Source organism: Thermobia domestica, chromosome 4 (assembly GCF_964235325.1).
Source record: "Thermobia domestica chromosome 4, izTheDome1.hap1.1, whole genome shotgun sequence".
Taxonomy (NCBI): Eukaryota; Metazoa; Arthropoda; class Insecta; order Zygentoma; family Lepismatidae; genus Thermobia; species Thermobia domestica.
Window position 1 is genome coordinate 321099537 of NC_137457.1, and position 12935 is coordinate 321112471.

Here is a 12935-nt window from a genome sequence, read left to right on the forward strand (position 1 = left end):
AACAAGCAAAAATAAGTTCCATCTCGACCTTTTTTCCCCTCTACGGTAACAAGCAAAAATAAGTTCCATCTCGACTTTTATCCCTCTACGGTAATAAGCAAATATAAGTTCTATCCGACCTTTATCTCTACGGTAACAAGCAAAAATATATTTCCCTCTACGATAACAAGCAAAAATAGGTTCGATCTCGACTTTTATCTCTACGGTAACAACCAAAAATATATTTCCCTCTAGGATAACAAGCAAAACTAAATTCAATCTCTACCTTTATGACAATGTGAAACTATATTAATTTGTTTCTTTATTATAGTGTACTCTGATTCCTCATTATTTGGCTGAACAACTCATCACTCTAATCTATTGACACGCACAGTCGATATTCAATAAACAAACTTTGATAATTTGTCCATCCTGGGTCAACGAACAAAATTTAATAATATAATGCTTACGTATTCGTTTAATTCAGCGGAAAATTGTTTTTCTTTTTTCTCCTTCCTTCTTCCTCCGTATTATTTTGGTTGAACTGCAGAAGATATTTAAGAAAACTCTGCGAACCAATATTCGTGTTCAATCAGTGAACTGGAACTTCAAACGAATGCGTTGGTATTTGCGTAAGACCACAGAAGCAATAAAATAAAAAAAAATAATACGAATAAACAAATTTAATCCATAGGCCTCGCATAAAACTCATTAAATTCTTCACATGTTTTTCTTCTAAGGCTTTTTTTTTTAAGTTACGCAGCGTCGGCTTTTTAGATTCCTGTGCTTTATATGCTCCTATCTTGTTTAATATCCGCTGTGACCACACTGCACCATATCCTTCTCTACACAATGTCTCCGTTTCTTCTTTGGCCAGTCTCAGGCTCATTTCTCACTCACTTCTATACCATCTACTCTGTGAGCTATGCATTTCAAAAATCTTCTTACATGCCCAAATCATTTCAGTCTACTTTCTTGTAGTTTTTCTACTAGTGGTCTCACCTTTACTGCTGTCCGGATCACTTCTTTCCTAACTTTGTCCTTCTGCGTCACTCCACACATTCACCGCAGCATCTTCCGTCTCCGCAACATGCAACTCCTGTTCCTCTCCAGAGTGTCTACTGAGTTTCATTTTCAAAATTCCAGTATATTTCCAGTACATTCAGTATAACTATCAGCAAAATTCCAGTACCTAATATGTTTTTTAAAAAAGTTCTTTACGAATAATCACACTCTTGATGATTTTAGGCTTGTAATTGTTTCACCATTAAAAGAATATTTTATTTTTAATAAATTCAGTTAGCCTTGATTTTTTTTAATACAATGATTTTTTTTACATTTTTTAAGGGCCTCCGAACTCCCCTCAAAGCTCTCCACTCCACCCACTGTTTTAAATGACTAAGTACAGTATGTATACAACTCTAGTTCTAGTTATCTCCCTTTCGAAAGATTTATAAAGAAAGTCCCAGCCTTATAGCCCAGTGGACTGCTTCACTAAATTTGTTTTAATTGTTTTTGGAAACGTAGGTTTGTATAAAATGGCGCGTTCCAACATGGACGAATTCGCCTGTTCTAAGTAAATTTGTTTTTACACTATTTGTAAAATTACTTGGGGGTTAGAGGCTCAGGACATATAAAAAAGATGTAATAATATATAAAAATTGTAAAGAAATTAAATTTTGTCCAAATTTAAAATTATGAACAAATTCACAATTGCATAATTGTAGGAGCATGACACTCCAGGTGTAAAGATGTCCGTCGCCATCTTGCTTCCCCCTATACAACTCTTGTAATGGAAAAATTTACAACCTCAATGTATACAAAATTGTTTCTAACACTATTAAAACAATTACAAAACAGTATTGTTGACAAATTACCAGTTCCATGATTTTTCCAGTATGTGGATCAAAATTCCAGTATTTCCACTATCAGTAGACACCCTGCTCTCTCTTTTTCGTCCTCTGCTCACATAACACTCCTGCCGCTCCATTCCATTTTATCCAACTGCTACTACTTCTATTTCTGCATCTTCCAGCAGTATTGATCTCAAGTATTTGAATTTTATTGTCATTATCACCTCTTCTTCGTCCAGACGTATTCTTGTATTCTCGATTACATTTTTTCTTAAAGGACAATGAATATATATTCTGTCTTAGTTCAACTAATTCTAAATCCTTTGCTCTCTAATGCTCCTCTACAGACATCTAATTTCTCTTGCGGTGCTGCCTTGGTCTCGCTCACTAAACAGCATGATGTCCGCAAATAATATATTCCGAAGTGCTAACTCTTGAATATCCTTTGTAAATTTGTCTATCACAATTGCGAAAAGCTAGGGGCTACAAGTAGATCCCTGATGAAGTCCCACGTTAACTGTGAACTCTTCTGTTATTCTACACACGCTTTATGAAACGATCCTTTTCTATTTAATAAAGTAAACTTAACTAGTGTAGGTACATCAATGTTAGGTGATGGTGTGGTGTCACTGTTAAGAGAAGTCGAACAAAAACAACCATGGGCGTCATTAGAGGCGGGACCGACGGAACATGTTCCACTCAATCATTTCCTGTTATGTCTAAAATTACCAAGTGCTCGATATTTTAACCGGCAGAGTCAGTGTTTTACCGTTCTTGATTGTACGTACTTACAAAGGAGAACCTAGGATTTTGAATGTCTTCGAATTCGGGAAAGTGGATACATTTCCTATTCGCTCCTCGTCCCTATTCGCTCTGTGTACTTATTTGCTTGTGAATTAGTTCCTTCGTTTTCGTACTATATAAGTTACGGTAAATCATTAAATATATTGTATCAAACTAAACCAAATCAAACCATTCAGTGCAGTTTAAAAAAATAAGGTGTCCACATGAAATTTAACAGGTCCGCCCCCCTACCCAGGTACCTGGGCGCAATTCTATAAAATCCATATTGCCCCTCCCCACAAAAAAAAAAAAAGTAGCAGAGCAGACCGAAGTTCGTTCTGACAAAGCCAAAGTAATTTACTTAGTCGACTGGTTCTTATTCAGTTTAAATGTTATCTATAGCAAGTTCTTCTTCACAGTTAGCTCCAATCAAAAGTTGTTCTTCTCCAAAACGTGGGCGCAACCTGTGCTCTTAACCGCCTGTCGGTACTAGTGCATATCGAAGGAAAATAAGCCTGGCTGTGACATTTCGAGGACTATAGCCTATCTACAGTTTATTATTATTATTATACTAACTATAGAGGAATCAGTGCCGTGCCGTGGAAAATCAGCGCCCGGGGAGAGAGTATACAACGGCGCCCCGTACATATCAGTCAGGCTGACAGACAGATCAACTACGAAATGCCACTATGATTCCGAAGCGGTAGAAAATTTTCAAATAAGCCTGCTTTTTTTCTTGATTTCGAGCATCTTTTATTACTTTTTTCCCTTCCATTATATGTATTATTTTTCCTTTTAGCGCTCCCTTACTTCGGCGCTCGGGGCCATTGTCCCGCTCGCCCTCCCCTCTTCTGACGGGATGGCACTGAGGGGAACTTTACATTGCGTAAATTGTGCGATAGATTTCTACTTATCTACTTGATACTGATCTTGGCAAATAAGGTGAAGAAAAAGGCGACAGTTGATTAGAAAAAAAAAAGAAAGAAAAACAGCGGAAAAACAATAATTACTACTGCTGGGACATCTTGGAAGATAAAGAAAACTATGGCTGTAGAACATGACAATTGTTGGTTTCTGACAAAGCGACGTGATTTATTGCTTACAGAGAGTTGATGTCTTCTTTTGCCCGCGCGTGTATCACCGGTAAGCAAAGAGGTAAAACTATATATTATATATATGTATATATAATTTGTCGAGCGCTTTTTTTTTATTTTCCTGTCTTTATCATGTGAAGAAGTCAATACTTGATACAAGTTTAAAGTTGATTGCCTGACCTGGCCAAGGCAAACCAGTTGCCCTAGAAACGTGAGCGTAATAAGCGAAGGTTACTCACCGCAGCCGGACACCGTGGACTCTTACCTTGCAGATGCTAATACATAAACTGTGGGATTCAAGGTTTTTCACTTGTGACAACAGTGCAAAGCATATAATTATGCTCTTTTAAACGGTGCCATCCTTGTGAATCTCTGATAAGATTACCTATTTAGCAACAATTAATTCTTTAAAAAAAAGAAAGAAAGAAAAGATAGGAGTGATTCACAGAACGGTAGTTGTTTTTTTTTTCTTGTATATACAAATAAATGCAGAATATAATACAGGGCTAGCATAAATGATTCATACATTTTGAAAAGACTATATTTTCAAAAAAAATATTAGAAGTACATGAAAGATATATGAAAAGAACCATAAACTCATCAAGTTTATACACTCTCTATAAATGTTCAATATGTGCCCCTTTGATGACACGACCACGTCCAGATGATACTCGAGCTCATTCCTGCATTTTCTAGCATAGTCCTGTCAGGGGCGGATCCAGGACCGACTTCTGGGAGGGGGGTTGTCATAATGCTACTTTTAAGGGCTCCAAACTTTGGGATGGATTTTATTTATATATAAAAAACAATAAAGTTTCTTCTTCTGGGGGGGGGCAATCGCCCCGATCGCCCCCCCCCCCGGATCCGCCCCTGAGTCCTGTCAATTGTCTGCACTGTAGCACTGATGCTTTCTTTGAGTTCGACTAAGGACTGTTGTATTTAGGGTACGTAAACAAGATTCTTAGCGTTCCCCCACAGCAAGAAGTCGCAGGGCGTTAAATCAGGAGATCTAGGAGACCAGGTGCTTTTTTTTTTCATTCCACAAGCAACCAGTGTCCTTAAATTCTCGATACCACCGCAAAATGCTTTGTTTACTTGACGGTTCTTTTCCATACTCTCTTCTGGAAGCGCGTTGCACAGCTATAACAGACGAACATCTCGCAAATCCATGCACACGAAAACGTTTTTCTTCCTTTCCCTAAATTTTCGACAGGTACTAACTTCGTACTGCCACACCCGATCAGAAAGACAATGGACTCGTGCTGACACACAGTACGAAGTTGGTGAGTTTGTGATTCTTTTCATGTATATTTCATGTGTACGTGTAACATTTTTGAAAATATATTGTTATCAAAACGAATGGATCATTTATGGTAATCTTGTATAATATTTCATGCATACAAGGTTTGTCAATGAAGTCCCAGTACTAATGAGAGAAAATTGTTTATCATGTGAGCAGGAATGTATTTAGGAACTCAGTATTTCTAAGCAGTTTTGTCGTCGGCGCCCCCAACAGTTCCACCCAGTGGCGTATTTTAGAGGGGTGGCTTCCGGGCTTAAGCCCCCCCCCGAAATCTTACTTACTATAGTAAAGTGTATGAAATATCTTGCAGAATTTTCACATTTTCAGGCAAAGCCCCCCCCCCGAAAGTTAGCAAAGCCCTTCCCGAAACAAAATCGTAAATACGCCACTGGTTCCACCCTATCCTCTTCCCTCCTTCTCGATCCCTTTGTCCCGAATATAGTGCACGATATTGGTTCATAGTTTCGAAGTGCACTGCTCCTCTATTAAACGTAAAGGATGCTTTATTTTCCTCTTTGTTTCTTTTTTAAGGTTTTTTTTTTTTAAAAAAAAAAAGCGCCTGTAAAAGATTTTGCGCACGATTCTAATACTGTAATAAAAACCGCGTTGATCTAAAACTCATACTAAATCGTTCCTGTCGTGTGGTTCGGATTCCACGTTAATCAGTAGATCCCGTCTCATATAGCCTCGATGCTGAAAGGAACGTTAAACTCAAAATCAACTCAACTCAACTAAATCATTCCTGTAATAAATGGCTCCACACAGCCACCATTTGCGATAATAATTTCACTGTAAGCTATTCATGCATGCCAAACATTGAACAAGTAACACCAAAGGTTCGTCCCATTCCATATTCCGTGTGTATTACATATTCGTTTCAATGCTTCATATGTCGATTTGATACAGAAAAAGGAATCGGTGTCGTTTTATATTCGTGTCTCATTGGACGCTACACTACTACGCCTTAAGTCACGAAAGCACCTATATAAAAATCGATGCCATTGATTTGTGGTGTATGCACAAAGACTTATTCACCAATTGTTAACGGTTTTCTCCCAATTTATTATTCCCACGAGACAAGATTAGACGAGGAATAAAGTTTTCTTGTTTCGTCTCCAATTTTTTTGTAAAATTTCCGATTCTCGAAGAATTCTTTCTTAGTTTCTTCCCATTCTGCAAAAGCTTTTCTCATCTAATTTTCTAAAATTATGTACAAAATTTATGCTTTGATTACTCCTTAATTTCATGTAAACGTTATCAGGATCATTCTATGTCACGAGAGTCCACGAAGGGTGTGATATAACAACACTTAAACCACGTAACGACTTTGATATTTTTAAACGTTGATAAATGGTTTTGCTGTGCTCATACAATCACTATACCAATTTAAAGCTTTTATTGGATGGAGTTCAGGAAAAGATGCATAAAATGCTTCGTGTGGAGTATTGTGCAAACAACATGGACACTACGTATAAATGATGAAAAACGATTGGAAGCCTTCGAAATGTGGGTGTGGAGAAGAATGGAAAGAATTAGTTGGATAGAGCGGAAAACGAATAAGGGGGTCTTAGAAATGGTGGGGAAGAAAAGAACAATTTTAGATATTATTACGAAGAGGAAGAGAAACTGGTTGGGACATTGGCTAAGAAGGAACCAATGATCTTATAAAATAGAGGATCTGACCTTACAACAAAATCTTGAGGCCATACGTCACAGTTTCGCCACCCCTATTCTGCCCACTCCGCCCTATAGGATCACAATGTTTTGAGCCAACAATCATGGCGGAAACGAAAGTAGCCAATCAGACGATTGCAGAAACGAGAGTAGCCAATGAGACGTGCTGATGCTTTTTTTTGGGGGGGGGGGCTTCATCGATTTAATAGGATGAAGATACACATGAGGAGATCCTCTATTTTATAACATCCTTGGAAGGAACTGTATAATGAATGCTGTTTTAGAGGGTATGGCGACAGGAAAGGGAGCGAGGTGGCGAAAGAGACTACAAATAATAGACGATAACAAAATAGAGAAATCGTACGTGAAGAAGAGGTTGGAGGAAGACCATGGAGCATGGAATCTTTCCAGTTGGGGCAAGTAACCTGCCAATGATAGCATAAGCCTATGATGATACTATGGATCATGCAACACTAAAGCAGTGTTAGAAATCTTCCCACGAAACTTGAGAAATTTTTTCGTCCCGTCTCGAATTTAAAAATATTCTCGTCTCGAGCACCATTGCTTCCAAGTCTGTTGTGATAGAGCGTTCCTTTTTGGTGCAAATAGTCCTTAGTTCGATATCAGACGAAGTAACTTTGGGTTGGTGTAATTACATCTTTCACATGTTCCCGTTTCTCCCATCTTCTCTGTTTACTAATTGAAAGTAGCGTGTGTATTACTGTTAGGTTTAAATATGCCTCTGTTACGACTGCGTGTGTCACTTGTAGGAGTCTGTATGAAATAAAACATTCAAGACACAAGATCTGCTACTTTGCAACGTATTTTTCATATATACAGAAATAATGTAACCTATTCCGCCAGAATAAAAATGCCAACTCACCAGATTAACAATGAATGTAGAGCGCTCACCATTGATGAGAGTGGTACCTAGTTTGATCCTAGCGCATGAGAGTTTACAGCGTTCGTGATTTTTCTTAGTGTTCTCTTGTTTTTTACCATACAGTTAAAAAAGAAAAGGCTCTGTCAATTCAACACAATGGTTCTGTGTTACCGAATTGTGTTAAACTTTGATACAAGTCCATATTGTTATTTTAATTTCCTCGTGCTCTGCAGTGAAGTACTACAATCATATTGAAATAAGCACCTGAATGGTGTGGGAACTGTTTTATATACACATCATAGGGCACTGTTTTATATACAGTTACAGAACACTATTTTCACAAATATATATTCCTCATTAAACGGCCATTACTTTCATTAGGGGTAATAAAAACATAAATTATTTACGTTACGAGAAACGAAATATAGTCCGCAGTGAAAAGAAACATAATGCACACAGGAACAACAAATGGCAGCACTTTTACTCACATGAATGCCCGAAAATTCATACGCTTCAAAACTATTTTCGTCAACGATTATATGAAATATAATACTTTACTTCTTACTTGGTATAAATGTCACACATACTGCGTTATTTTCCTCATAGCAAAAACTTAAACCAATACAAACTCTGTCAATTACTATATTTCTGATATGAATAGAAGACTGAAATTATAGTATCACTGTGCCTATCTGATGTCCAGGTTTTTGAAGCAGTTGTGATACCTTTGAAGAAACATTATTAGCAAATGAAATATATATATTTACTAATACCGTGTAATATAGTTATTAATGGCTCCTCTTTGTCATACTAACTGGAGTATTACTAACAAGGTGTGTATGTATAGATCACTGTCGTGCTGATCCTATGTTCGCTGTTACTGTTTCCGAGTCCCTTCGTTCATTTAACCTGGTTCTGTAATACCGCTCATCTGTGTGAAATCGGTATTACTAGGCCTGTGTTAACCGCAACAGCAGTACTGGCCTGTGTTAAACGAAACACCGGATCCTTGAAGTTGAAATAACACGCTAAAGTGGTAGTCATGTTAGGAACACTGGTCTGTGTTAAAACCAGGGTTGGCAAAAACCATGTTTTTTACTGAAAAAACAACAAAAATAAACATTTTTTGTTTAAACACCCTTTTTTGTTTAAACTAGTTTTTTTTAAATAATTTGCTCTATGTATTTATATTACATATGGATAAAAATAAGTTTCTTTCGCCTTGGTGTTATTATGCAACAACCAGGTTATGCTAGAAGGGAGTCACATAAGCTTAAAGCGGAATCCAAACCGCTTCTTGGCTTACACCCGAAATAAATCGTTCTCCATTTGGACTCGAAACCGGGACTAATTGGCCACAAATGCGATGAGTCTGCCGACTCACTCATGAAGGATTCTTGATAAAAATACGTTGTACTGATGTTTACACACTTGTTAATACAGCTAATTGTCAAGAGTCATTTCAGGACAAAAAGATAAACAGTTGCACAAGTGAGACCATTATACAGAATTACATATGGACAGTTTCAGAGTACTGCAGAGTACAGAAGAACTAATTTAGTCCAAGTTAGTTCACTACGACTTACATTAGTCCAAGTTAACGAAATACAACGACTTAATTTGCATATCAGTAAGAAAAGTGAATAAAGATACGAATTATTTGAGTCCACTTTGGCTCTGATCCATTTATACATAAATATATACCAAAGATAGTTCTGATTTCAATAAATGCCTCTTGTGGGGTTTGTACGATCCACCTCCCAAAAAAGTACAGCATTTCAATGTATTTATCAATAGTAAACATTATTAAAACGAAACAATATTTAGATTTTTTGATTGCAATTAAATAACAACAAACTATTTTTTAAAACAATCACAAAAGAAACATTCATAATCTTATAAAAAGAACAAAAGTTGCTTTTGTAGCATAATCTCTCTGAGTAGTGAATAGGAAATTTAGGTCTGAATATAATACGAATAATATACGGGAGTGAAACGTGATATGCCATAAATGTGTGTTCATCAAGATTTTACGAACAGTTACACTTTTACGAAAATTTTTCGTTTTTTGGTTTAAACCATTAAAAAAAAAAACTGGCTTAAACCAAGGTTCAGTCAACCCAGGTTAAAACTGAGTTAAATTAAGACTATAATCTTGTACTGTAGAGACTGCCAATCCATCCTTCTGAAATAATCATTCAGTTTTGTTAGCTATCAGTCTCCTTTAGCTTGCAGACCATAATCGTTGGATGTAAAACGGTGAATAATTTCATTCCATGTCAATTTCAGCGGAAGGAAATGAAATGAAATGAAATCTTCTATGTCCCATGCTTATGCCGGTTAGGCTAAAGAAGACGGTGATGATGAGGAATGAATGAAATGGTGGAATGAAGAAAGTGGGAGGAAACTGGAGAACCCCGAGGAAACCCATGCACACGGTGTTTGTCCACCACAAAGTTCACTTGGTGGGGGCTGGGATCGAACCCGGGACCCCAATCACCAAAGGTGAACGCTCTACCACTGGGCCACCGCGGCCCCAATTTCAGCGGAGAGCTCAACGTTGTGGCTAATGAGTCTTGGTACGGCTTAAGTTGGGAATGCATTTTCAGAAATACGACTTAGGTTAATACTTTTTCTGCACAACCTAATAATAATAATAATAATAATAATAATAATAATAATAATAATAATAAACTCTTTTCTGATGATTAATTTCTGACATAATATAAGAATTTTCTTTATACTTCCGATTCGGTCTCGCGAAATTTAATATCACTCGAGATGAGTCCAAGATTGAGAAAGGTTTAGAAACACTGTTCTAGCCAATTAACTTCCTTCAGAAGATGAGTGCAAGGGGTTCTTAACAATAAAGATAAAATTGGTAACAATTTCAATATTAAGACAAATATTTTTTTACGGTTTTGTTTTTCTCATTGGAAGAATTCTATGACTTGGTACATCACATACGAGCAGCTTTATATTTTCTGTTTTGTTTTTTTCGCTTTTTCAGTGGAAGCCGGATGTTTATATGTCACACTCTCTCATTATTTGTACAAAAGTTATTGTCGCTTTCAGGAGATGTTTATCATTTCTCGTACAATTGGCTACCATTGCACGCTTTGTACGACGCAATAAACATAACTCATACATATAGCTTATGAAGTCACACACTTACACGCGAAGTTAAGATGTTTCACAACTTAGCTGCGTTTTTACAACCTGCAACTGTCTCTCATCTAACGTTGAAGAAAAGGAGTTTCATACGAACAAGTGGGTTGGTGAAAATTCTTCAAATAAATAATACACTTGAATTTCTACAAGGCGAATGTATATAAAACAATTTTTTAAATATCTCGATACAACCTCGAATCCCCGATGGAAAAAATAGGCTTAATATTAAAATTACTCAATTTTTGAAGTTATCTCCCACTCCCAATTGGAAGGATAGGCTTAAATATTCATACTCAATTTTTAAATGGCGAAAATAATAGCTGATTTTAGGCATCGGAAATGGCAGAAATGAACTAGAAATTATGGTTCTAGTATTGCTTCCCATACAGCAAAGAACTTCGGTGACAATCGCTGTAGGACACTTACTTTTCACCTACCTTCCCCCATAACAGAAGTACTTCCGTAGAAAAGAACTCTCAAATCATTACTGTGCACCAGAGGAAAGAACTCTCAAATCATTATTGTGCACCAGAGGAAAGAACTCTCAAATCATTATTGTGCACCAGAGGAAAGAACTCTCAAATCATTACTGTGCACCAGAGGAAAGAACTCTCAAATCTTACTGTGCACCAGTAAAGTAAAGCTGAACAGATAGATATTTTTACCCTTTTTTAACATAGTGAAAAGTTTGGATGGTGGAAATGCATGCTGAATTACACCAGGTATACAGGTACATACGAGTGACCATCAAGGTTGCCAAATAACAGTTGTCAAAATAACGAATGGGTTGACGAGTTTTATTAAGTATTACGGGAATGGTTTGATAAACATGATCCAGTATTGAAAAATAAGCCAAATTCATAGGTGAGAATACTCTTTCCAGAAATGAATCTGACGATAGAATGCTTAGGAAATAAATTTGGCAACTCAAGAGTTTTTCTGAAGTAGCATTTTCCATTTACTGCCCACACTCATGACGACTCATTAAAAATATTAGGGTTTAAAGTCGTTGTCTGAGATAAATTTGTCATTGGTCAAAATAGGAGACTTCTGCCGTCCCGTATCGACGCTCTTCGGGACGCACGAGAAAATCATAAAAATTAGGGACTGTCCCTTGAAATCCTGGCCATTTGGGAACCTTGGTGACTATCATATGAATATTGTTGATATAATTTGTTGTTGTTGTACTTACCCTGCGGTTGTGGCGATGTGGACGGATGCGGAGGACTGGCAACATTTGTGATTAACGACGGAGCCTGTTGTTGTTGTTGTTGTTGCTGTTGCTGCTGCTGTTGTTGTTGGGATTGCACTTGAGCTGCCAAAGTTTTTCGGGGGTCTTCCCATGTTGTGGTCCTCGTTATATGACTAAAAATGAAAGAAAGGAACAAGATTACTACATGATTCAACTCATAAACCTGTATCAAGTGACAATTCAAGACTTACGTTATAAATATACTACTACTCAGGTATACAGGGTGGTAGGTAATTCCACCGACAAACTTTGGGAGGTGATTCCTTATATGAAATGAAAGAAAAACAGTTCTTATAAACATAGGTCGAAAAACATCTCATTTCAGAGAGATGAACTGCCGAAAATTCGAAAAATTATGCTTCGAAACGCCCTGCCTTAGAAACTATAGGACCTATAACAAGCCGTTTAAGGAATTACACAGGAACTAGTATGCGAACTATCTAAATATCCATGTTTTACCATCCTCCGTTATCGGCGAAACGAACGCGTTATTAGTACTCAAAGGAGTATCCCTATACCTGAATTTCCTTTTTACAGTTCGTTTCGCCGATAATGGAGGATGGTAAAACATGGATATTTAGATAGTTCTCATACTAGTTCCTGTGTAATTCCTTAAACCGCTTGGGATCGGTTCTGTAGTTTCTAAGGCAGAGCGTTTCGAAACGTGAATTTTCGGCGGTTCATAACTTTGAAAGGAGACTTTTTCGTCCAATGTTTATCAGAACTTTTTTCTTTCATTTCATATAAGGAATCACATCCCAAAGTTTGTCGGTGGAGTTACCTACCACCCTGTATAGGCACCGATAGTGCTAGACGAACCAAAAAAAAAAACAATCAGGGGATTGTCGAAGACGATAGTATTCAATCAATGCTATTATCAAGTGTATACAGGAACCGTACGTCACTATGGTGGGTTAGAAACATGAAGCTTAAGGAACGGACA

General features: G+C 37.1%; 1 protein-coding gene across 3 annotated transcripts in view; it reads right to left on the reverse strand.

Moving 5' to 3' along the window:
• The window catches only part of LOC145684377 (transcriptional coactivator YAP1-like), a 375649-nt gene that overhangs the window by 104697 nt on the left and 258017 nt on the right, over window positions 1-12935 (reverse strand). For all 3 annotated transcript variants that reach the window (XM_081756622.1, XM_081756623.1, XM_081756624.1), the window contains exon 2: window positions 11933-12105. In XM_081756622.1, coding sequence (XP_081612748.1) covers window positions 11933-12105 — 173 coding nt within the window. The remainder of the gene's footprint in view (window positions 1-11932; window positions 12106-12935) is intronic.